Source organism: Monodelphis domestica, chromosome 3, assembly GCF_027887165.1.
Source record: "Monodelphis domestica isolate mMonDom1 chromosome 3, mMonDom1.pri, whole genome shotgun sequence".
Lineage (NCBI taxonomy): Eukaryota > Metazoa > Chordata > Mammalia > Didelphimorphia > Didelphidae > Monodelphis > Monodelphis domestica.
In genome coordinates this window covers 100604310-100631249 of record NC_077229.1, presented here as the reverse complement: position 1 = coordinate 100631249, position 26940 = coordinate 100604310, and the positions used below count along the sequence as shown (strand labels likewise).

General features: G+C 39.9%; 1 protein-coding gene across 1 annotated transcript; it reads right to left on the bottom strand.

Annotated features, from left to right (window-relative positions):
* Positions 1-3142: 3142 nt before the first annotated feature.
* LOC103095190 (myelin-oligodendrocyte glycoprotein-like) lies at positions 3143-26324 on the bottom strand. The gene is made up of 8 exons (XM_007488638.3): positions 25773-26324; positions 13553-13645; positions 12218-12559; positions 8991-9104; positions 8128-8241; positions 7611-7736; positions 7137-7172; positions 3143-5043 (listed from the first exon to the last, which is right to left on the bottom strand). The coding sequence occupies exons 2-8, from the start codon at positions 13638-13640 to the stop codon at positions 5006-5008; spliced, it is 858 nt and encodes a 285-aa protein (XP_007488700.1). The 5' UTR covers positions 13641-13645; positions 25773-26324; the 3' UTR covers positions 3143-5005.
* Between the last annotated feature and the right edge of the window lie 616 nt (positions 26325-26940).

The following is a 26940-nucleotide window of genomic DNA, read 5'->3' as shown; positions in this document are numbered from 1 at the left end:
ATAGCTATCACACATAACCTCTGGAAGCCTTCCAAAATGATTGCTCCATATTTCCTTCCTAGGGATCTGTCCTTTCTTAGACTGAGTTTTCTGGAAGAGCTCCTTTAATGGATTATTCACCTAATCTTCCATTTTCTGGAACTTTCTACTATTAGCTAGCCAGAGATTAGTAGTTATATCTAGGCCAGAATTTTAGAAATCAGTAAAGGTTTCATTCTTCTTCTATTTGACTTCATAGACATGATTCAGATTCTGGTTCTGGGGTACATCTTTTCTTATATACCCTGAACAATATTCTCTTGAAACACTTGAGAGGAGCATTCCTGTTCATGCTCTCTCTCTGCTTCTGAGAAACTTCCCATTTCTCCCTCACAGCCACCCAAGGGTTTACTAGTGAATTCAATTACTAAATCAAATTTTCCATTTTTGTGGTGCTACCCTCTCCATCCTTCCTTAGTTTTCTCTCTAAAATTCTGGTCTTTGTTCTCTAGCTATAGCTTAATTTCCAACTGTCTACAAAATTTAGGATTTCCATTTAACTAAAAATGTCCATACTTTCACAGACTGCTCTCTATCCTGGAATTTCCAACCTTTACTCTCCTAGCTACAACTCAGCTTGGCCTGTTGCCCAGAAACCTTATCTCTTGCTGTATTCTCACTGCTTTTTTTTTTTTCAAAAATAAAAAGACTTTTCCTTTTCTTTCTTTCTCTAAGAATCTTAGTATCTTACTTCCTTGTGTCTCTCAACTTACAAGGTTACTTATAGGTCTCAAGACTAGTCCAGGATCTCTCCTACTCCTGCTAATCTTCCCAAGCATCTTGGAACAGAGAGGTCCTGTGTTTATACAAATGGCTCAAACTGAATCTCAACCTCACCATTTTAGTGCAGATCTAGCAATTATCGATCTCCACTGGCTACTATCTCAGCTCAGCTCAATACTCTTTTCTGGATCACACCTCTCTAAAACAACCCTGAAACAACTTTTAAACCTTCTTGTATCTATACAGGGAACTGGGGGAGGGGGGCTACTTCCATTTTCCACCCTGAAAACTGCCCTTCAGTGTGACCATACACAGGCTTCTGACAAGATCCCCAGCTCACATGACCTAATCATACTTGCTGAATCTTTCTACCTGGTACTTGAAGCTGAGGGATTTCTCACCTATCCCAGCCTGGAAGCTCAATTTATTCTCTTACTCCACCTAGAGTTACTAATCCTACCGCCATCTCAAATTTCCTAATTAGAAATCCCCTTTATCCTGACTTGTCTCTCTCTGACATCTCTTTTTCTTAAAGTCACACACAAGCACTGCCCTGCTTTCCACTCAGCTGCTTTTCTCTAAGTGTGATGCACCTTCCCACTCGCCCTGATACTTACACAAATGGTCTCAGTGGATGTTGACTTGAATTTTTTCTCTTGCATCTATCAGTCCTTATCTGCTATCTTGCTCGCAGGGATTTTTAGAAGCATATAGAAGGCTTCAAATTTGCCCAAATGGGTAAAATGAGGCACTTCTATCATTCTAGAGTCCAGGGTGAGCCCAATCTGTGGGGAGGGAAATTGGTGGGGAGGGGGCTTGGGCCCCTAGAAACCATTCTAATGAGCAGATAGGAGACTTAGTAAGATGTTGGTAGAGAAAAAAAAAACAGCTTTATCTGGAGAAAACAGTGGATATCTGGGAAAAGTGGGGAAAGGGATGGGGAAAGGGAAAAAAAGGTATTCTGCCCACACAAGCTGCTTTCTCAGGGCAAAAGATTGGTTTTTGAAAATTGGTCAGGAAAACTAAAAATTTTATGGTGGGGGCAGTTTTAGTGTAAGGAATAGTAATAGTAAGGGGTCTTGAAAATTGGAGCTACAAGCCAAATACTACTCTGAGAATTACACACCGGATCTCATCCCACACAAATAACTATGGAGAAAGATTGAGGATCTCAGGGTGGGATGGTTGTCAGTTCTGAGAAACCCTACATTTCAAATGGTAGAGGCCAAGGAAAAAAAGGAAGAAATTGGGGCTCTCTTTGGGCCCTGGATCCAGGTTTGTCCTTTTGTCTGGAATCTGTTCCTTTAAGATTACCCTTACTTTGAAGTTTTCAGTCCTTCTCTTTTCCTTCCCTTCTCCCATTTTCCCTTTTACCTACCTCTCAGACCCAAGGGCAGGTTGCCTATCTCACTTCTGCCAGTAGGATTTCTCCTCTTATACTCATGAAGAATAAAGCCTAGGCTACCAGTCTTGGCCTCATTCCTGATTCGCTTCATGGCCAATCATTGGAGTTATATACCTACCTCAAAATGGGAACAGATGAGAAGGGATAAAGTGCCTCAGAAGAGAAAGTTATAGATTCTAAACATCTCCCAGGTACCCTAGTGTCCTTCGGGAGGTCAGTAGTGCTTGACCTGATCTCCTTCAACTCCCACTGTAACAAAGGTCCTTTGATCCTCATCCATGTATCCTCAGAGAAGTCCCATACAAATATCCTTTATGCAATATTCCCAATTACTAAAATGATCCCATTTTCCTTGTTCACCTCTTGTCAATGGTTCTAGCTGGGATGGAGCACCAAGTCCCACATTAAAACCCAAATGTTTTTTATTCAGGGCTCTCAACTAAGCCTGACATGTTTAGCATAAAGCTGTGTTTATGTGACTCATAATTGATTAAAAGAAGCTGATCTTCAGGAGACACTACATAAATGACAATTGGTTTTAGAACTTTGGGGAGCAGAAACTTAAGGACATATCAGGCAGGAGAGAAAGACTTGGTAAATCATAGATATGTAGGAGAACCCAACTCCTCAACATATCCCTAATTTCCAGCTTGTTTCTCTAGAAATGCCGGAGAGAGAACTTATCTTGAAGTGAATTCAGGTCCTATTTCTTGGTTTGATCTAGAGCAGATAGATATAATTCTAGCGCAAAGACCCTTTCAGATACTGAAGGAAAGAACATCCAACTTTGAGGTATTCTGAGGTTTACTGGCAATATAAGCAGGGTTCTTGGATTTCCTCTTCTCTGTAGAGGTGGGCCAGATTCCAGAAATCTCAGGGCAGCCCGAACCACTCATGTAGATATACCTTATATGAGAACATCTATATCTTATACTTACAAAGTTCTAGAATTTCAAATATGGAAAGAAAAACCAATTTAATTCAATAAACTTTTATTAAGTATTTGTTACACTGTGAGGCACTGTCCTAGGCATAAGAGATGTAAAAAAAATACATATATACACATATATTAAAAAAAATGACACAATTCTTGCCTTCAAGAAGTTTGCTTTCCAAACCAAATTGTAATGAGATGGCAGAGATTTCTAGAGGTATTGCATGACTATGAGAGTTGGATTATAAGGAAACCTGAGCACAACAGAGTCAGTGCTTTTAAATTGTGGTCCTGAAGACTTTTGAGAGTCCCTTTCACAGCAAGAAGATCAAATCAGCCAAAACTTATTGAAACTCAGACTGTTCATTAGAAAGTCAACACCGAAACTGAAGCTTAACTTTGGCCACATAATGAGAAGATAAGATTCACTGGAAAAGACCCTGATGCTGGGAAAGATTAAAAGCAAAAGGAAAAGGGGACACCAAAGGATGAGACGGATGGATGCATACATGGAAGCAACAAACATGAGTGTGGACAGACTTTGGGAGACAGTGGGAAATAGAAGGGCCTGGAGTACTATGGTTCATTGAGTCATAAAGAGCTGGACATGACCAAACAACTAAACAACAAGAAGCAAAACTTTTCATGAGCCAAAATACAAAAGAACCCAGAGGATTTTGCTGGTGACAGGTATATATAATAAAGGCAAAAAGGGTGAGTAGAGGAAAACAATATTTCCTTCTTCTCTTAGGTTTAGGACTATCTCAAATTCATTTGTATGCCAAACCAGAAAGGAACTCCAGAAGTTCTAATCTTGTACAAATGACTATGATTCAGCACCAGACAGAGGGAATGAAAGTGAAAGACAATCTTAATCTGCAGGAACTAACCCCAACCATCCCCTCCAGTGGCTTATGGATTCTGGGTGTGACTGAAAAACTGTTAGTCTATCCTAGCAAATGTGATCTAAGATGGCCATCAGGTGGCCCTAAAGAGATGAAGCCCAGTAACTGGTAACAGACAGAAGACTAGTCACCACATGTCCAATGGAGGCAACCAGTATAAATAAGGCCAAACATAACTGAAATTATTAAGGACAAGTAGAACAACATTTATGCCCTGGTCACATACCTCCCCCATTTGTGAACTTTTGTGTGTAATCTTTATGCACAGCTACTCTTTCCATTAATGGTGTATTTGTGTGTGCGTGTATGTGTGTGTGTGTGTGTGTGTGTGTGTAATATTGCTAATTTTCATAATATATACTATTTTTTCATATAAACACCTTCTATTTTAAAATTGATACCGAGTATCAGTTCCAAGGCAGAAGAGCAGTAAGGACTAAGCGACTGGGGTTAAGTGACTTGCCTAGTGTCACACAGGAAATGTCTGAGGCCAGATTTGAACCCAGGTCCTCCCATCTCTAGGCCTGGCTCTCTATCCATTGAGTCACCTAGATACCCACTTATTACATATTCTTTTACCAAATGCCTTCACTTTGAATTATGTACTCTGGCTGACTAAGTCAATACATGAGGAAGGATTTCTAGTCTATGGTTTTACATTTATGCAGACCCACAGAGTACCTTAAACCTGTGGAAACATTTTTTGGGGGGGGTTCCCACATGTGAGACAAGAGTTATTTCAGGTTCTATAGAAGAAAACACACACACACAGAGTAATTTCAAGAGAAACAGATAATTGGGCAACGGTACCTATTAAATTAAGCCACTCTATGATTTCCCCGATAGCTAAAATTTGTTTAACGGGAAAGGTGGATGTCAGCGGTTAGGAGTGAGGGGAGCTGAGGATGGGATGATGGAGAGAGAGAAGGGAACTAAATCTTCTTCTAAAGGATGATGTCAGGGTCAAGTCGTGAAGTCTCTGGCTGCTGTTGCTGCTTTTTATTGCTGTTTCGGTAATGATGTCAGGTTGATGGCTTCTGCGTAAAAACAACAAAACAAAACTGTTCAGCTGGTTTAGGTAGGGTTATAAGTCAAGTCTTCATCCTCTCTCTCTCAGTTTATATGAACTGAACCTCTACACAAGTCCAATCCTATCCACAATGCAATGTCCCCTTCCTCTCCAGAATTCTTTTGTCATGTGAATAATATGCTTGGAATAGAAGAGAAGAAAGCCAAAAAGAGATTATCTAATATATTGTAGAAAAATAGGACAGGACAGGGTATCACTTAGAGGACAAAATACAAGGTATTATATTAGGGGAAGAGTCATCAGGGCTATCTTCACTGCTTTGAACAGCATGTGGTCCAAAATAGGGACTCATCAGTCACTAGATAAATCTCAATGACTGTTTCTGACCTTCTGGGTTTTAACCCAATGTTCCCACATAGGTACTTTCCCCTCTTCCCTCTGCCCTGTTTTTCAGCTCCCTTTTGTGTGTTGTCTTTTCTTATTGGAATATAAGTTCCTTGAGGGCAGGAACAATTTTTCTTTTTGTTTGAATTTGTATCCCTAGTACTTAGTACAATCAGGGTCTAATAAATGCTTGTAGCCTTGCCTGCATGCTGCTGGGTTCTGATTCCATCAGGATAAAGTCTGGGACAGAGATAATCCCTGCCCCTCTCACATTCTGGTTGTGAGCCCTGGCCACGCATGAGAGGATAGCCAAAAAAAAAGTGAGTCAAAGGATAGCAAGCATCAAATGAGGAGACTAAAAGGTTTGGGTTCCTTTAATCAGTCTGGGAAGACCAGGCAGAGAAGAGGTGGGATCCAAGTCTACAAAGACCTAGATGAGGCAAGATGAAGGAGGGAACATAATGTGGTCAGCAGGGGAGAGGGGAAGAGGTAGAGGATTGATAAGCAGAAATCCCATATCCTTGCAGCAGAGAATACATAGAGCTCATTCCCTCAAACCTGACCTTAAGTGGAAATAAAAGTAGACTCAAAAAAACATTTAGAGAAAGTACAGGAATGCAAACCCATAGTGGGTCACTAGGGGAACTGATATGAAGCAACAACCCAATTCCTTCCTGTTGACATCTCTTAATTATACATGGCTAAGGTTGTATGTAGTATCTTTGGGGCATGATAAAATTGTAAGGGATTTTGCTGAGAATACAGCTCTAGTGGAAAGCATTCCAGTGGGCAGAGTCGTCTAAAGTGGCCTGGGGGTGATGGATAGAATGTTAGCTCTGAAGGCAAGAGGCCTGAGTTTGAATCCTGCTTTTGATACTGAATGAGTGATCTTGAACAAGTCACTTAACATCCCTGGGCCTCATTTTCCTCAGATATAAAATTAAGGAGTTGGACTAGATGGTGTTTGAATCATTTTCAGCTCTAAATCTATGATGCTATGACCTCACTGGGTAGAGGGGAAGAGAAAAAAAATATGGTTACATCATTGCAGATGGGTAAGAGCCAGATTAGAACTAACATTTAAGAATGTACAAAGTATTATAAATGTTATTTCATTCATATCATACAACATCCCTGAAAGAGGATAGTAATAGTGAAGGTATTATTATGACCATTTTAAGGATGATGAAACTGAGGTTCAGAGAGTTAATACCAGAGGCAATATTCAAACCCAAATCTTCCAGACTTGAAGTCTAACACTCTATCCATCATTTCATCTTTCCTTCAAGGACTAAGTACAGCAAGTCAGAGAGATTAAAAAGTTCAGGGTCCAGTTTGAAGAACAGGAAGGTCAAAGGTTCAGTAGGAAGTTTAAGAATGAATTGGGAATAGAGATCAATGGGATGTTGATAATAGGCAAAAGAACTCCTAGGCCAAGTGCAGAGTTCCCTTTGAGATATTTCTAGAAAGGGACTGATATCCTGAGTAGGTCTCTGGCTTTGGGAATTCCCTGTAAGTGGTACAAAAGTAATATAGAGAGAGCATAGGAGAAAGGACTAAGGCTCTGGGAAGGGGCTGGAAAGCTGGCTTGACTCCTTACTTCTTCTAAAAACTTGGCTGCTTAAGAATGTATATAACTAAAAAAAATTTTTTTTAATGTCCCCAACTTTCTGAAGCCCAGAGTAAGACTGATGATAGGAACTCAGAATTATTTACCTTGAGGGTCTTGGTTTTGGTTTTCATCAGCATTCCCTAGAAGGTAACAGCATAGGAAGACAGGTGAGAATGGATAGGAGAAGGCTATCAGGGTAAAGAACTATGGATAGACCTCAGGCTAGAGATCATTTTAGGTTTGCCTGCCCAGAGCATTAGGGGAGTTTTGGTATGGGGATCAGGACAAGGCATCACATTGAAGTCCAACATATGGTTGTGTTTGGTGGATGGGATGAGGGAGGAGGAGATAGAAGAAGAGAGGAGCTTATTGAGTCCTTAGACTCTTGAATCTGCTTGAATCTTGAATGGGGGAGGATACAGAGATCTGTCCTCACTGGAACCTGAAGTCTGAGGCTAATTGGATCTTTGGCACCATGTCTAAGGGGCACCTGAGGAGAAGGCAGTTTGCCTATATTTCTGTGTAACTTTCCTCAGGGAGTCTGAACCCCAAGCTATATTCAGATTGGTCCTAGTTACCTCTTGCCTTGCGCTTGCCATGGAAATCAACAGCCACGAACAGGAATGTTGGCAGCAGAGGAAGGAATGTCAGCAGTGCTAAATACACTTGATCCTTCTGTTTCCACTCTTCCAGGTCATCCATTCCTGGAAATCAGAGCAACTCCAAGCATTCAGGCCTTCTACATCCCCTATCTGAGCTTCCACTCCATCGTCCATACATATTCCCAACCAGAGCTAAGGTTCCTCTTCCTTTTCTTACCTACTAGAGCAGAGTCCCATCCTCTTCTAGCACAGATTCCCCCAGGACTACTCTCCCTCTCTTTACCCTCCCATTTTACTCCCAACTTATACACAGGCCCAGTATGAGCATCTAGGGACATGCCACTCTCCCTGTTTCTCCCAGGATATTCAGGGTAAAGCTAGGAGTGTGTGTGAGAGGTCTGAACTCTGTCCTGAGCCTTCTGCCCAACCCAGTTCTGATGAGTCACAGCAGAACAGAAAGTTCCAACATCCAATAAGGACAAATAAGTCTTACCTCTACAGCCAGACATATTCACAATGTAGTAAATCAGGAAGGCCATCAGCAAACACCAAAAACTTGCCAGAATAATCACTCCCAACTTATGGGTCCATTTGACTAAGAAACTCTCTGAAACACAATGCCCAGACCAAGAACCCTTCAGTGGATTCCTTGCCAGGGCTCCTTATCACCTCATCCCATGACCTCACCTCAGGTTGCAAGAACACGGCTGTCCTGAATACTTCTTCCTTCCCTTGGTCACTAACTGGCCCTGAGTCAGCTTAAAGAACTAAATGATTGACCAACTGGTCCCTGCCTCCTCCTCTGCATCCCTGGTGTCCCTGACCAAGTCTGAAGACCACAATATCTATTCCCTAAGGACATTCAACAAAACTTCTTAATGTTTGGAGTGAAGAACATGAGACTTCTTATCTCCCCTTAGTCTCTTCTCTTTCTTCTCTAAGCTGAAATATGGATTTCCTTCACCAACCCCTGAAACTTCGTTCTGAAGTCTCATTCCACCCATGGAATTCATACCCCTGTGGCCTGTCCCTCTGATTGGATTATCCTTCCAGGTCTCTCCATTTAAGGAGGCTGTCCATGCCAGCAGACTCATTCCTCTCCTGGCTGTACTCTGGATTGTTTCTGGTCATGCCCCTATGCAAGGTACCTCTGTACTGGCTCCTATCCTTCTCTCAGCTCTGATTTATGAGTAATCTTCCACCATTAGAATAAAAGATCCTTGAAGGTAGGAACTTTCTACTTATATTTGTATTCCCAGCCCTTAGTACAGTGCCTGGCATAAAGCACTTAATAAATGCTACTTGATATACGTTGCTGATTTCCCTGCCCCATATACCTTCCCAATAGGGAGTTACCTCTGTGTTGGTAGGTTCTCCAGCTGTAGTAAAAGAGGATGCTGAGCTGCCCCAATGCCAGGATGCCAATCACACTCCACCATGCAGGATAGGCTTGGAACAGGGTTGGTGCCTCTGGAATATAAACCCAACACTAGGTCTCAGGTATAACTGGGGCTTCCCTCATGCAGGTTTTGCTGAATTCATCTTTTTTTTCTGTTTTCTGTGCCAAGAAAAATAGTCCCCTTTCTGTCACAGAAATCAGGAATACCCAGGAGAGCAGAATGAGGGTTTGTAAGTAGAGGGTGAGTTGCAGGAATAATAGGGCTGGCCAGTGAGAGCCCAGTCATAGGGACTTTGCCAGTCTGCTCTACCCTCATAGGGAATGATGTAGCCAACTCTGGTAATCCTCCTAGAGTACAAGTTCAGTGTGTCTCTAATGAGTATTCATCCAATATCTATAAAAAGTGAACATTCATATATGCTATGGATTTATTGATTATCTATTTCCTAATAACAATACCTAAGAAGTGGGCCTTCCTTTTCTTTGTCCTAAACTTACCCAGTTCAGGTTTCAAAGGCAGCCCTCTCATTCTGGTAGTGGATGTTCACCTTTGTGAATTTCAAAACTTCTCCACCCTATTCAGACCATTCTTTAGAAGATCTGATTTAGCTATTTCCTGATCAATAATAATAGAGATACTTGGAATAACAGAATCAGGTCTTGGAAACTACAATCTCCACCCTACTCAGTGTAACAAGATTTGGAAGGGCTGCAGCAAACTCAAGATTTAATTATTTGAGAATATGGCCTTCAACAGACATGTGCAAAAAAAGGACAGACCTCTGGGTGGTCCTAGATCAAGCTTGAGCCACCATTGGCACATGTGAGATGCAGGAAGTGAGGTAGAGAACAGCCTCTGAAGTTCTTAGGACTTCCTGGGAGGAGGACGAGAGTCAGTTCGAGGCTGGTGCTTGAGGTTGGAGGAGCCCCCCAGACTGCTTTCCTTCAGATTGGTCACATGAGTGATAAGGATTGATCCCTTTCCCTGCCTTGGCTATCCAAGGCCTTAACACCCACTTTGGTTCAGCCTGAGCCAGAGTGGTTCTGAGTTAAACTTCTTTCCTTCTCTCCCTCTTTCCTTCTCTCTCTCTCTCTCTCTCTCTCTCTCTCTCTCTCTCTCTCTCTCTCTCTCTCTCTCTCTCTCTCTCTCTCTCTCTCTCTCTCTCTCTCCTCTCCCTCTAATATTTCTTCATCCTGTTGTAATTAAAACACCATAAAATTTTGGCAGCTGACTTGAGTGTTTCATTTAGGAATTACATAAGTGAATTCCTTGGCAACCTTAAATTAATATATATTGGTCTTTTAAAGTGATTTCAATATCACACCTCACTTAACCAACAAGCATTTATTAATAAATGCTCACCATGTGCCATTGAGACATAAAGAAAAGGCAACAATGATTCCTGTCCTCAAAGGAGTTTACATTCTAACAGGACTAAAAACATGAATACAACAAGACATACACTGAAGAGGAAATTAAAACAATCATTAGGAGCCATTTTTTCCTAAATATATGAGAACAAATCTGATAATCTAGGTGAAATTGATGAATATTTGCAAAAATATAAATTGTCTAGATTAATAAAAAAGGAAATAGAATACTGAAGTAATCCCATCTCCGAAAAAGAAATTGAATAAACCAAAGATCCATACAGAATAAATGGAAGGTAATCTTAGATTGAAGGCACTAGCAATTGATAATAATAGTTAGCATTTCTATTTGTTGAGTACTTTTTATATGTTACCTTCTTAAATATTTATAACAACCCGGGGGGGGAGGGGGTAAGTACTTTTGGTATTCATTTTGCAGAATAGGAAACTTAGGCTACATAAAGTGACTTGTCCATGGTCCCACAGCTAGGGATCTTCCTGACCCCAAGTCTAACACTCTAATCATAGTACCACTTAATTGCCTTCCTAGTACTTAGACTAATCAAAGTTGATGATTTATCCTATTCAGCCAGCTTTTAGTTTATCACCTGATGTGTCACCAAGAGTGAATTCATCACCAGTTGGAGAACTGGGGAACCATACAGGATCCAATAGTGCTGGTGTTGTTACCCAGTCATCAATTAGAAGGTCAGGGCAGAAGAGAGAGCAGCCAGGGATAAGAGGTCCTAGAAGGCAGATTCTTGGAAGTACTGATAATCTCATTTGACCCCAAAGCAAGGCTAGCTCCAGTCATCTCTCAATCTAGAAGCCAGAGATCTTGATCCAGAATCTACCACAGATAGTGTTGAGGAAAGAAATTGATGTGAGGTAAACTGGCTCACCTGTGACAAGGCATTAACTGCCACAGAATAGGCAATTTATGTATATTTCTAAGTTTAAATTCCTCTGGAAAATTTCCCAAATGTGTTTCAGCTAGACTTACAGAAAAAGGAATTTGTTTACCCTTGAGTCACAATGGAAAGGAGTTAGGGTTTTACAAAGCAGTGAAAGTCAACCGCCCTAAGACCAAAGGTAAGCTGAGGCCCCTTTGAATCAGTCCTAATGAGCTGGTATCCTAGGAAGCTGATGGGATTCATTGATATCTAGGGCTCAGGACTGGATATTGCATACCCTCAGCACCTTAAAAAGAGAATATACCATCACTCCCCAGATGCCCCAAAATGGGTCCTTCATTTAGAGGAGGCAATAACAGATGGAGTCCAACAAGTATATAAAGGAAATAAAATGAGGCCACCAGGTTTGGATGAGGATAGAACATGAAACACTGAATGAATAAAGGCTCTTAAGGGAGAAAGGAGGCATAAGTTTGTAGGGGCTACATGGGTTAAGGGGAAAACTTGCCGTCAAAAATAAGAATCATTGAACTGGATAGCATCAGTTTTATACATATCAAATCCTCCATGAAGTGTTTCCCTTCTTCCTCTCTTCCATGAAGTCTTCCTGGGTGTACCTAGTTGAAATCGACCTCTCATTCAAAAGTGTTTGGGATAATCACATTCTGCCTTGTTTTGTGGATATTTATGTACACGATAGCTATCCCTATGAGACAACTGGTTCCTTGAAGGTAGGGATTGTTTCATTTATCTTTCTATCTCCAGCACCTAGCAAGGGCCTTGCAAGAGGGAGGCCCCTTGTAAACTTATATTCTTAAATAGAGTGAGTAGGCATGCCATGCTTTTTCTGATGCATTAAAAGAAATTTTAGGAAAACAAATCTGGGTAAAGAGCCTTACCTATAACCTTCAGCTCCACAAATGCTTCTGCTGCATGAGAATAATCATTAAAAAAACACTTATATTGTCCTTCATCTGAAGGCTTCACATCCAATATCTTCAGTGTGACATTCCCTGAAGAGATGGCATCTTTCACCAGCTCAGTCCTTCCTTGGTAACTGGGTGCCTGTTCTTCAAAGTTATCATTTCCATTTTGATAGAGATGCACTTTGTTCTCGGATTTGGACCAGATTACTTCCATATTCTGTGCACTCTGAGAGGGAGACAGGTAACATGATAATACTGCTTCTCCTCCCACTGAAGTCTGGAAAGGCTCATTAGGTCCAATCACTGAGAAATCCCCTATTCAACAAACCATAAAAAAGAGACATGAGGTCAGAGAGGAACATAGAAAGGGGTAGGAGGTGATGGACTCCAGGATGCAGAAGAGTCCAAAATCAGATGGGTCAGGCCAGAGGGAAGAAAGGAGAAAACTCAGAAAAGGAAAAGAACAGGATTATGAAGACATTAAGAAAGTAGAAGATTGGAGAGAAGGAACTGGTTGTGAAAATAGAGGTAGGTTCTTCTAATAATGAAGAAATGGGGGCTAGAATCTCTGCTGTGAGAAAAATCCCCTATCCCCTTATGTGAGGATTAGATTTTAATATTAGCAGTAGTCTTGAGTTAATCATAATTGTAATTCTAAGATGGTTAGCTTAAGTTATCATTTTAGCAGGCTTTTGGTGAATATTCTAGTATAAGTATTAAGGTTCTGAATTAAGTAAATAATTACTTTTGCAAGACTTTAGTGCCAGCCCCACCCTTCAAAGTTGCTATATCAGGCATCCTAACTTGTGATCACTATACATCAGGATGCCTGACCTTGAGTTCAGAACCTGATACCACTCATCACCCCCCACTCTTAGCCCAGGCATCACTGCTCCCCTGCTTTCCATCTAGTGATTCTTAAGTCATTGTCAAAAGATTTCCTTACCAAATAAGGAGTGTTTCCTAGTTGACCTCACCAATGAATATTGCTTCTGGGTGTCTCTGTTCTTAAAAGGATATAATTATTTTATACTATTTTTGTACTGGTATAAAAGTTGTCTAATTCTTTGAGATATAAAAGAAGGTTTCTCACAGTGCTAGGGGTCTTTCTGGTCTTACCAGAGGTCTGGCTTTGTTTTGGGACCCCCCACCCACCCACCCAATAAACCTATCTTTCTTTATGGCTTGGAGACTTTGTTTATCATTTGTGCACCTGTGTTTAGAAAAAAAATATGCAACACTGTAGACTCAGCCCTTACAACTCTATGGCAAAGGCTCTGGAAGATAGACAGGAGCAAAGACTCATACCTGAGGCTTGCATGGACATCTCAAGGAAGAAGAAGAAGCAGATAAGGAATTTGGAGAGAAAGGCACCTGAGGGACTGATGGTCTCCATCACACCTGAGAGAAAAAGACACAAGAGGGTCAGTAATATCTCTCCAAGTTATTCCCTTTTTTTTCTCTCCAAATGGCTACCTCCCTAGACCAATTTTTCATCACCATCATCTGGATAGTTCCAATACCCTCCTATCTGTTCTTACAGGCTTAAGTCTCTTCCCTCTCCAAAGCATCCTCAAAACAGCTGTTAGGCTTATAATCCTAAAGCACAGGTCTGATCATGTCACTTCTCTGATCAATAAATTCTAGTAGGTCTCTACTGCCTTTGGGATAAAATGCATATTCTTCTTCATGGTGTGCAAAATCCTGCAGCCTGGCACTCATCTAAGTTTTCAGATGAATTACACATTACTCTCTTCCCATGCACTGTGTCTCAGCCAAATAGTCCTACTTGATTTTCCTCATAGACAACATTCTATCTTCCAACCTCATGCCTTTGTACAAGTTGTTGCTTGTATCTGGAATATATTCCATTCTCTCCAAGTCCCTTAGAATTCCTTAAAGGCTCAGCTCATTTGATGTCTCCTAACTCATGAGGTCTAGCCTAATCTCCATCTGTGCTAATTTCTTCCCCTTGCTACTATCCCACCAAGATTACTTTGTCTATATTGTATTTTGTACTTATCTGTGTCTTCCTCTAATAATCTATAAGATTCTTTAGGGCAAGGATATTTCCATTTGTCTTTCCATTCCCAGGATCTAGCAATGTTTTGTTGAATGAGTGAAAGGGGGAGTCAGTTAAATGGTAGTGTGGGGTGGGGTCAGGGAATGTCATGGAGAGCAAAAACATGGTGGGTGTGAATGTGAAATTCTCCTACCCCGTGCCCATGATTATATTTAATATAAGGATCAGTAGGCATTTTAAATATCGTCATCTTGTTCTCTTATTTAGTGTTTCATAAGTTGTCACGTTGCTAGTAGTCAGTTCTTTCTGCAAAATTACCACAAAGATCTGCACTTTGTAAGTATTCTGTAAATTCTTCATAGAAAGCCTTCACAGCATGCATAATATGTATGTAATACTATATACTGCACACCCATGTATTACATTGGTTTTATATTTCTGACCCCTCCACCCACCCTGTTCATTTGTATTCTGTATGTATGCTGACTTTACTTCTTATTTTGAGCTCATGGGGTAAGAGGTGTACATATATATATATATATATATATATATATATATATATATATATATATATATATATATATATATATATATTCTTTACATCTCCAACACTATTTACTGTATCTCTAGCTCAAACTGTGCCATATAAGGGGGCTGCTCTCAAGGTTCAAGGTCTTTGGTTGAAGCCAGAGTCTGGCTTTATTGTGAGAAAAAAAAAAAACCCTATTTCTTTTTGGCTTGGAGACTTTGTTTTTTTGTTTTTTGATGTCTAGGCTAATAAATTTCCACCACTTGGGGGTGGGCAGGGGGTGGTTTTGGAGCAGACTTTTTCTCAGGAGTGCTTTGGCCAGCCCCAAGCTTAATGTTTGAAGCATTCTTTCAGAGCAGGCTCTCTTGGGGGGTCTGTCTTCCCACCCCTGCTTTCCACTTACCCCAGCTGCATGGAGTTCAGGTGTCTAAAAAGGTCAGTAGTCAGAAGGACTGCCTTTGCTTTGGGTGATGTGGATAGGGGAGAAGGGAAAAAATTAGGGACTAGCAGAAATTAGAACTCTCTGGGGCATGAGTATCTTCATGTGGGGTTCATGGATCCCTTAAGGATCCCTGGAATAAATTTCAGAGGATTCATGAACTTTGAAGGGAAAATATGCCTTTATTTCAATAATAACAATTGGTTTCCTTTGTAATCCCATATATTTGTTTAATGAATTATAGATATTATTCTGTGAAGCAGTCCATAGGTATCATCAGGTTGCCAAAGAAGTCCATGACCCAAATGAAGGTTAAGAACTCCTGTTCTATCAATGGGTTGCTCCTTCTTCTGGCAGAACTGTATCTGAGGTAGACTGTGCTCTGTAATCACCTGACCTCCCTAACTGAATTTTTCCAATGTACAACCATTCCTGGTGCCAGGATTTTGATAAAAGCACTGATCTGATAAAGAAAATGTTGTCAGAGAATGATTTCTGCTTCTGGGGTAAAATATAAAGGAACTGAAATGAAATAGCTATCCTTGTTTTGCTATTAAGATGTAAATGAATTCATCTGGAATCTACAATTAGGAGCCTCACTCACCAGGACCATCTAAAGGAAAACAAACAAACAAACAAAAAAAACCAACTACCTCCTCCTCATTCTCTTCCCCACTCCACACACAAATTTTTTCTTCAGAGCACCTGATTATGTCACCCTGTCCAGATCCATGTTGCTCTCTTCTTTGACCACCACTCTCCCTCAGAATCATAGAACTCAGAGTCAGAAGGGATCTCAGGGATCACCTAGTCCAATTTATAAGTGAACAAGAATTCCTTCTATAAACACTGATGAATGGATCCACTTTTACCTAAATATTTCTAGGGACAAAGAACCCACTGTCTCCCATTTTTGAATATAAAGTAGTTTTTCCTTATATAGAACCTAAATGTGTTCCTCTACAATTTCCACATAATTTGTGTTTCTTCTTTGAAAATACTATTAATGTCCTTTGACCATTAATGTGGTTGGGTAAACAATCCTTACTTTTATAAGTTGGTATCAATTCTTTGCTAAATTTCTGTCAAATTTTTGTCAAAAGTGCTTATCATGGAGATTTTGCACTCATTCTGGTTCTTTCCTTTTTATTTTGGAATCATTTCCTTTTGTTCCCTTTGCTTTTTATGTAATGAAATTAATCTACTTTTGTCTCCTATTGTTTATATATTTGTTATACAACTAGAAATTTTCCACTGCTCTAAAACTAAGTTCAAATACTTGGGGAAATTTCCAGACTTCTCTGGTCTCTTAGCACTTATTTGTATCTGCTGAATGGCTAGGTACAAGAAAATAAAGGGTTAAAAAAAGGTTAAGGAAGAAAAGAGAAGTTTATTATGCACTTAGCTCTATGCTAAAAGATCACTAGACCAAAGGTTATGGAAGAAAGGGGTTGGGCAGGACTGGTTCTAAAGATAAGAAGAGAAAGGGGCAGCTGGGTGGCTCAGTAGATTGAGAGCTGGCCTAGAGATGGGAGGTCCTATGTTCAAATTTGGTTTCAGACACTTTTTAGATGTGTGATCCTGAGCAAGTCACTTTACCCCCATTGCCTAGTCCTTACCACTCTTCTGTCTTGAACTAATTCATAGTATTGATTCTAAGACAGAAGGTAAGGGTTTTTAAAAAAAATTTATTTTTTAAATAAGGAGAAAGAAATGAGTCAGGGAGAGAGTCAAAATTACCTGGGAGATGAACTGGAACTTCCTTTACTATTCTCTGAGTCCAGGGAGACTTTAAATGAAAGGCTTATTGAGGTATCATAAACACAAGATCTTTGATATAAAGATATTTTACATATTTTCCTGAACATACAATGCTGATTAGCAACACATATAAACCCCTTAGAGATCTTTACCCTAATTGTTTCACCACCTGACTTGGAATCTTCTCCTCCACCCTACCTCTCTTTAATAACTTTGATATTTAAGTTGACAAACCTTTCATCACCCTTAATTCTCAGTTCATAAAGCTCAACATCTATGGAATTTCTGTCCACTTTTACTCCATCTATCCACAGAGGTTGATAATCTCAATGTTACCCCAAATTGCTCTACATTCAACTTCTTGAACTCTCTCTCCCATCTGATTATGATACTCTGTCCTCTACTTCTCATGCTGCCTCATAGACCTATTCTTCATCTTCAACACAACCCATGATGCATCAGCTCCTTGTATTCTCATAGCCCATGATTCCTCTCCTCTTACCTCCCTTCATTCACACTCAACTTTAAGGTTTATCAGCGCAAAATTATTTGGAATTACTCTTAATTTAATTACTCCTATATCCCCCCCTAACACTGCAAAAATTAAATTTAGTCTCTAGTAATAGAAATATTCTATTTTATTAGGTTTATTAAAGATTATTAGAAATCAAGGATACAAAATAATAAACCACGTGCCTAAGGCTGATTAGCCCATTCACAGCTTACTTACTACATCTTTCAATGGCCAAGTAGAGGAAGAGAAAGAGCCGTGTGTGAGGCAGAGAGTCCATTAAATATTCGTAATCTCGCCCAGGTGGAGACTCAGGTGAGATTATAGGGAATTCTGGGAAATACCAAGGACTTCTGGGGATTGAAATCTAGGGTTCAAATCTCCATTTTACAACACACACACACACACACACACACACACATTTGTTGAATTAAATAGAAATTCTGTTTCTTGCACGAAGCTTCCTGATATTCCTAGTAAGAAAGCGATCTTGAGTTACTCTGCACTCTCTTTTTGGTTTGTCTCAGTAAAAATAACTTTTTATTATATAGTTGTCAACCCACAAATACAAGCATCCAAATACACAAAAAGCAAAAGAAAGTATACATAAAATCAAACTTCTATCAATAAACTAAACAAAAGTATATAAATTTAAACATCAGACTTATCTTATTTGTTTATCTGCCTTGCTCAATCCACTTTCTGGGCTCTCCCCACCCCCACAAAAGCTCCACTCCCTCAACTCCACCCTTTTTTCCCCTGTAGAGTGCCTCAATTTTGTTTGTTAGCATTACTTACACAGTTAAAATGAATGTGTAAAAGAGACAGCTCAGTATAGTGACTGAAAAGCTGGCCTCAGAGTCATCCTGACTCAAACACATGCTGGCTATTTTACCAGAGGGAAATCTCTTAACCTCTCAATTTGCTAAGCAACTATGTCCCACAGTAAGAAGCTACAGAGCAGTTGTTGATCAGCACTGAGGTATCAAATTATAGACAATGGCTAGAAATAGATTCAAGGGTAATTGGGAAATTTTTAACAAAACAAATAAAATACATTACATCACAGGTAATGTTAATTTGTGTTTTTTTAGTCAATATTTGGCTTTGGGGCATAATTTATAATTTAATTTGACACCACTACAATCATAGGAATTGCCTAAAATAAATCAGTATGTTAACTGTGGCACATGAATATAAAGGATTGTTATTCTATGAGGCCCCACAAATATAGGGATTGGCAAATATATGAAAAGACTATATTAAGCAATTCATAATGTTGCTTTCCTCTGGACATTCTCCAGCTTATTGATGCCCAGACTAAAATGTGGTACCCAGAACTGAACACAATACTAAATCCCATCTATTCAACAAGAATTTATGATGGCTTGTTGTAAAAGGAGGCAGAGCTAAAATGGCAGAATAGAAGCACAGAGAGCTCAAACCTGCTTTGAGAATCCTCTCCAACCAGCCTTACAATAATACTTGAAAATGAATACTACAGTGATAAAATCAACAAAAGGATAGAATGAAGCAACTTCCCTGCAGAAAACACTTTGGAAGGTAGTCAGAGAGAGTCTATTTCATTGGGATGAGAGGAGAGCACAGCCAAAAGTAAGACCACACTAAGGAGTACCAGTACAAGCCAATAGTAAGATATCACATACTACATCTACTGCTACAGGTTCTGAACCTGAGCCCAAGCCAACTTCAAGATCCAGAGACCCTGCCTAAGCCAATAATAGAGCACTCTACAACCCCCCCCCCTTGAAGTTTCAAGTCCTAATGCAAACTAGCAGTGAGACACCACCAAGCCCTACCACAAGGCAGTCCATGGTATACCTAGCTAGTGCAAGCCTAAGGGTAGGCCCAGGACTTCTACCCAAACCTACAGTAAAACTCCAAGCTCCATCATAGGAAAGTTCAACAGTGTTCCTGGCTGATGTAAGCCCAGAGTAAGGCTCTGAACCTTTGCTTAAGCCTACAGTGAGGACCTGAACCCCAGGGGAATCCCACTGTAAGGCAGTTTGTGGTGAGCATGGCTGGTATAAGCACAGAGTGAGGGCCCAAGTCTAAGGTTAGGCCCTGGACCCCAACACAAAGTAGCTCACAGTGCACTGAGCACTATGAGTCATCAGTAGGCTTTAGGGGGAGACTGAATCAGCAATGAGAGGTGGCTTTCAGAGTTCCCAGTCCACAGGCCTTTATACCACCTTGGAAGAATTGAAATTTGCAGAAACTTAGAGCTGAGTGAAGCAGCAAAGAGCCCCCCATTCCAAAAAAAAAAAAATTAAAGGACGAAAAATAGAAGAAAATGTGAAATATCTCATTGAAAAAAAAACCAACTGACCCAGAAAATATATCCAGGAGAGACAGTCTAAGAATTATCAGACTACTTGAAAGTCCTGATTTAAAAAACAAAAAGCCTAGACATCATACCATGAGAAATTTTTAAAGAAAATTGCTCTGATATTCTTGAAAAAGAGAGTAAAAAAGAAATTGAAAGAATCCACAGCTTACCTCCAAAAAGAAATCTCCAAATAACAATTTTCAGGAATAATATAGTCAAATTCAAGAGCTCCCAGGTCAAGGAGAAAATATTGAAAGCAGTCAGAAAGAAACAATTCAAATATAATGGAGTCACAATCAGGATTACATAGAATTTATCAGTTTCTACATTAAAGGCTTGGAAGGCTTGGAATATGATCAAATTTTAAAGGAGAAAATAAATGTTTCAGAAGGAAATAGTAAAACTATACCAGTAGGAAACCTCAACCTTCCCCTCTTGGAACTAGAAAAATCTAACCAAAAAATAAATAAGAAAGGAGTAAGGAGTTAATGAAATTTTAGAAAAGTTAAAACTAGTAGAACTCTGGAAAAAAATTGAATGGGAATAAAAAGAACTATACTTTCTTTTCAGTGGTATATGGCACCTACACAAAAATTGACTATTTACTAGGCCATAAAAACTTCATAACCAAAAGCAGGAATAATAAATGCATCCTTTTCAGATCATAATGCAATAACAATTATAATTAATAAGGACTCTTAGGAAAACAAATTTAAAATTAGTTGGTAACTAAATAATATAATTCTAAAAAATGAGTAGGTCAAAGAATAAATTATAGAACAACCAATAATTTTATTAAAGAAAATGGCAATGAGGAAACAATATATCAAAATTTATGGGGTATACTCAAAGCAGTACAAAGCAGCTTATTGATATAAGCATTTAGAGTGGAAATTTTTATCACTAAATGCTTATATCAATAAAGAAATAAAGAAAAGAAAAGAAAAGAAAAGAAAAGAAAAGAAAAGAAAAGAAAAGAAAAGAAAAGAAAAGAAAAGAAAAGAAAAGAAAAGAAAAGAAAAGAAAAGAAAAGAAAAAAGCTGATTTATGAATTGGGCATACAAAAACTAGAAAAAGAACAAATTAAAAATTCTCAATTAAAGACTAAATTGGAAATCTTAAAAATCAAAGGAGAAATTAATAAAATTGAAAGAGAATCATTGAACTAATAAATGAGTAGGAGTTGGCTATGCGTAAAACAAATAAAATAGATAAAGCATTGGTTAATTTTATTTTTAAAAGATCAGAAGAAAATCAACATATCAGCATTAAAAATAAATAATTCACCACCAATGTAGAGGAAATAAAAGTAATCATTAGGAGCTATTTTGCCCAATTATATAACAATAAATCTGACAATCTAGATGAAATGGGTGAACATTTACAAAAAATATAAATTTCCCAGATTAACAAAAGAGGAAATAGAATACTTTAATAATTCCATCCCAGAAAAAGAAATTTTAAAAGCCATCAATGAATTCCCTAAGAAAAAATTCCCAGGGTGAGATAGATCACAAGTGAATTCTATCAAACACATGAAGATTAATTAATTCCAATACTACATAAACTACTTGGAAAATAGACAAAGAAGGAGTCCTACCAAATTCTTCTTATGACACTAATATGGTGCAGATACCTACGCCAGAAAGACTCAAAACAGAAATAAAATTATAGATCAATTTTCTTAATGAATATCAATGCAAAAATCCTAAAACACAAGCAAAGAGACTGCAGCAATATATCACAAGGATAATTCACTAAAACCAGGTAGGATTTATATCAGGAATGCATGACCAGTTTGGTAGTAGTCTCTCAGTAACCGAGAATGACGATTGTCTTTGTGCTTTATGCACAAAGACACTTGTGCATGAAAGAGATTTAAGTGGAAGAGTTGGTGCACAGAGACAGTCCCACTCTCTCGGCGTTGGAAGCCTGGGTCCCGTGGCACAAAAGGTCGTTACACCTGGAGACTTCCTCAGCTGCATTGGATGGCTGTGTTGTTTTTTGTTCTCCAACATGCCCTAAGCACTCCACAGTGCTTTGCTGCGTCACCATCTCAGCCATTGAAACTTCTTGTTGGTTTCTTCCGGCTGTTCAGCCGAAGCAGTCTTCACATGCTGGGTGAGCAAAGCCCTAGTTCACCAGGGGTCAACGATCCGATGGCTACCCTCACAAGGTTTAGCTGGCCTGTCGAAGCCGTTGCCTGGGGTGTGGCCGCTGCCACATGCTAGCAGCTACTAGGAGCCAGAAGTGAGAGCTGGGTGTCAGGTAGGGGTCAGTGGCTGGAGAGCTGCCCTAGGAGGGCACGACAAGCCCTCAATACCAGAGATACTACCCCTCTCTGAACACCCCATACACCCTTGACCAGTTTTATATTGGGACAACTATCAGAATATTTGGCCATATCAGTAACAAAATTAATAGAAATTGCATGATTATCTCAATAGATGCAGAAAAGGCCTTTGAAAAAAATGTAGCACCAATTTCTATTAAAAGCACTAAAAAGTATAGGATTAAATGGACCTCACCTTAAAATGATAAGTAGTATTTATCTAAAACCATCAGCAGATATCTTCTGCAGGGTGGATAATTTAAAAGCCTTCCGAAGTATCATTGACAAAGACCAAATTTCTCAAATATATAGAGAATTAAGTCAAATTTATAGGAATACAAGCCATTCTCCAACTGAGCAATGGTAAAAGGACATAAGTAATTTTCAGATGAATAAATCAAAGCTATTGATAATGATGAAAAAAATTCTAAATCACTTGATTAGAGAGAATCACATTAAAACAAATCTGAGTTGTCACTTCAAAACTGTCTGATACCTTAAATCCAGCAGGTAAAATAAAAATAGAAAGAATCCACTAATCACCTCCTAAAAGAGATCCCAAAATGGAAACTCCTAGCAATGTTATAGGAAAATTCCATATGAAAGAGAAAAGGCTTCAAGCAGCCAGAAAGAAACAATACAAATATCATAGAGCCATGGTCAGGATCAGACAAAGTTTAGCAGCTCTGTGTAAAAGTAGCAGAGGGTTTGGATATGATATTCTCGAAGGCAAAGGATCTAGGATTACAACCAAGAATAACCTACCCCCCACAAAAAAAAACCTAAGTATAACTCTTCAAAGGAAAGCATTTCTGATTAAAAGACCAGAGCTGAATAAATAATTTGACATTCAAACACAACACTCAAGAGAAGAATAAATAGACTTTCAAGGAGGAACAGGCCAAAGAGAGAGAGAGAGAGAGAGAGAAGAAGAAGATGATGATGATGAAGAAGAAAAAGAAGAAGAAGAAGAAGAAAATAAATATACAGTAATCCTAACTGTAAATATGAATGGGATATGCTCATTCAAAAGGGAAGTAGATAGCAGATTAGAAAGCAAAATCCAACAATGTGTTATCTACAAAAGACACATCTGAAACAGAAAGACACTCAGAATTAAAATAAAGGGGTAGAACAGACTATAACATGCTTCAGCTAAAGTGAAAAAGGCAGGGTTAGCAGACAAAGCAAAAGCAAATAAATAAAAAAAAAATTTTTAAATAAAAAGAAACAAGCAGGGAAACTACATTTTGCAAAAAGGTACCATAGACAATGATGTTATATAAAAAATTTTACAAGAAATTTTTATTATAAAGACCTAATTTTTCAAACATGCTGAGTATAGAATAGGGTCAGATTTATAAAAAATAAAAGTCATTTTCCAATTGATAAATGGTAAAAGGATATAAACAGGTAGTTTCCATAAGAAGAATTTAAAGCTATCTATAATCATATTTAAAATGCTCTAAATCATTTTTGATTCAAGAAATATACATTAAAACAACTCTGAGGTACCGACCCACACCTATCAGAAATGATAAATGCTGGAGGGGATGAAAAAAATATGTCCAATAATGAACTCTTATTGAGTGGTGAACTGGTCCAATCATTCTGAAGAACAATTTGGTTCTATGTCCAGAAGGCTATAAAGCTGTACATACCCTCTGGGTCAGCAATACCACTACTAGGTCTATATCCCAAAGAAAATGTTTAAATAAGTAAAAGAACCTATGTACAAAATATTTATAGCAGATTTTTTTTTTCTATTAAACCCTTACCTTCCATCTTGGAGTCAATGCTGTGTATTGGCTCCAAGGCAGAAGAGTGGTAAGGGCTAGGCAATGGGGGTGAAGTGACTTGCTCAGGGTCACACATCTAGGAGGTGTTTGAAGCCATATTTGAACCTAGAACCTCTTGTCTCTAGGCCTGATTCTCAATCCACTGAGCCACCCAGTTGCCCCCTTATAGCAGCTTTTTTTTGGTGATGGCAAAGAATTGAAAATTGAGGAGATGCTCATCATTTGGGGAGTAGCTGAACAAGTTGTGGCATGTGGTTATGATGGAGTTCTACTGTACCATAAGAAATACTAATGGAGGTAGCTTCAGAAAAACATGGAAAACCTATATAAATGAATGCAAAGTGAAGTGAGAAGAAATGGGAGATCATTGTGCACAGTAACAGCAATGTCCTTCAACTGTGAAAGACGACTTCTCTGATCAATATAATATTTCTAGACAATTCCAAAGGACTCAAGAAGAAAAAAATATTATCTATCTCCAGAGAGAACTGATGGAACTCTAGGTGCATGATGAAGTGTAATTTTATTACTTTCTTCATTTTTCTTGCTTTAAAAAATGGCTAATAGGAAAAGATGTTTTGCATGATTTTACATATATAATTTATATATTGTTTGATTTCTCAGTGGATTGGTGAATGAAGAACCAGCTCCTATGCCCTTCCCTGATCCCCCTTGCCCCTGGAGCCCCTGCAGTCAAGTTAGTAAGGAACCAGTGACCATATCCTGGAATGTGCTAGGGACTGATAAGGACTCAACCCCCAGGACTTTTTTGATCCATGACCTAACCCCACCCAGGACCTCCCAACACTTCTGAGGAGATAAACAGAACTAGGCACCACCAGCTGACACTTGACTGCAAGGACCTAACCCTACCCAACTCTTCTGATAAGATGTCCTCTTCTGCAACTCAAACCTACCCTATATAATCCCTCTCTCCCCTACATTCAGAACCCCATCTGCCTTGGAGGTGGTGGGACCCAAGCTCTGGCTTGTAATAAAGCAGTACCTCTTGCTTTTACATTATCCTGTGTGCCTCCTAATTTGGGAAACCAGAACCGGGTCTTAAAGTGAGGAGGTGGGAGGGAAGAGAATTTGGAACTCAAAATGTAAACAGAAAAGAATGTTTAAAAATAAATAAAAATTTCGAGATCATTTTTAACTTTGGAGAGAGCAATTTCTGCTGAATGACTGAAAATCAGATGTCAGAGCAGTTAAGAGAGGATTTCAAGTGGGAAGGGAGGCTTGCATGGACTGGCTTTCACTATAATGATCTAGAAGTGAATTGAGAATAATAACTTGCATTCTGTTCAGCAAGTGGTCTGAGAGGAATTAAACCCTATTGGGTGAATAGATGGTGACACCTGGAACCTAAAATAGTGAAGGAAGGGAAGATTCAGGAAATACATTGAATCCAAGAAGCATCCCTTGGCTTTATTCTGGCAAGAGACTCCTGAGCCACGGGAGCTGTTGCAGACGAAGTTATGACCCATGGGACCCCAGGAGAGCCATTTACATGAGCTGGGGAGTGGCAAACTGCTGCACATGCCCAAGGGATATTAGGAGGGATGATGCTGGGGAAAACTAATCCTATGTCTTCTGGGAGGAGGCACATACCAAAGTGACCTGTGAGAGGCGGGAAACATTTTTTAGAATTCTGAGGAGGCAATAGGAGAGGGACGTGGAGGGCTGAGTGCAGCAGGGAGAAGAATAAACCAGAGTGAACTCTAAAAAGGGAAGCTGTGTATGTTGAAGGGGTGGGGCAGGGAACAGGACTTAGTACTCACCCGGGATGATTTCAGGAGCCGCGTCTCTCTGAGTCTCTGGAAGGGCTGAGTCCACAGAAAGGAGACAGGGACAAGTCGAGGCTGCAGCCTTACAATAACTGAAGGACAGCGGTATCTAGGCCTGGGAGTACCTATTTGAGGATCGTTTTGTAGGAGCAAAGGGCTCCGCTTCCAGAGTAGTCTCAACCGCAGTTAGCAGAAATCGAAAGTGTCTGTAAGGACTAGGAGCAAAGGAAACTCCAGAATCTGCCTAGAACTCAGAGCAGCTCCTTGGTCCCGCCCTTCCTGTTAACCATGCCCACTCTACTCCTTTGATCACGCCCTACCCTCTACAGCACCTTGAGTCCTTTGAACTAGGAACCCAGCTCGGCCTCCCGCCCCCTTCTCTTGGGGAGATTTCCCTGCGTATCCTCCAGGACCAGGCAGGCGCTGCAAAGGACCTTGACTGAACAGAGAACCGATGAGACAGCAAAGCCTTGGCAAGCCCGAGGCAACAGCGGACTGGGTAGACTTCGGTGCTAGGGTCTGTAACTGGCTTCCCGTCTGGCTCCTGCTGTAGGGGTGGTTTGCTGCCTCAAGTGGAAGCCCAGTCTGGCTCTAGGTGAATCTTGGCCCTCGAACTTGTCCAAGCCAGCCAAGCAAGGGATCTTCCTCGTCCTCTGACCCCTATTTCAGTCCCTTTTTTTCCTCTCCATTTCCCTTTCTTTCCCTCATTCTCCTCCCCTCTTTCTCCTCTTCAGTCCCTTACTCATCCATTTCTCCTTCCTCTCCTCTGTCCCTCCATCCTTGCTCTCCTCCCGCTCCTGGTCTCTTCATCCACCTCAGCAACTGGACCATCCAACCTCCACTTCCTCCGTTCCGCTCCACATACTTGTCAAGCCCTTGTCCCTCCATCCTCTCGACCCTGAAACCCCTCCATTCATACCCCGCCTATCCCTCCATCTTTCTCCTCTCCCCCTTTCCCCATTTATCCTCCTTAGTTCCCTACTGTTTTAAAAACAACAACAACAACAACAACAAAGGAATGTAGTCTAGAGGGGAGGAGGCTTGGACCCGAGGTATGGAGAGAGGGGAAGGAGAGGAGAACCCCTTTTTCCCACAAAGCGGGGTACAGGGGGGACAGCAGCTGTAACGGGTTGACTCAGAGAGAGGAGAGGGGGTTTGAAGA

Bases quoted from the DNA above. Each gene is read 5' to 3' on its own strand.
- LOC103095190 (XM_007488638.3), bottom strand. From the start codon at position 13,640: ATGGAGACCATCAGTCCCTCAGGTGCCTTTCTCTCCAAATTCCTTATC. The intron at 12,560-13,552 runs GTATGAGTCTTT...TTTGTTGAATAG, and splicing joins GATGTCCATGCAAGCCTCAG to GGGATTTCTCAGTGATTGGA. The intron at 7,737-8,127 runs GTAAGACTTATT...TCTGATTTCCAG, and splicing joins GAATATGTCTGGCTGTAGAG to GAATGGATGACCTGGAAGAG.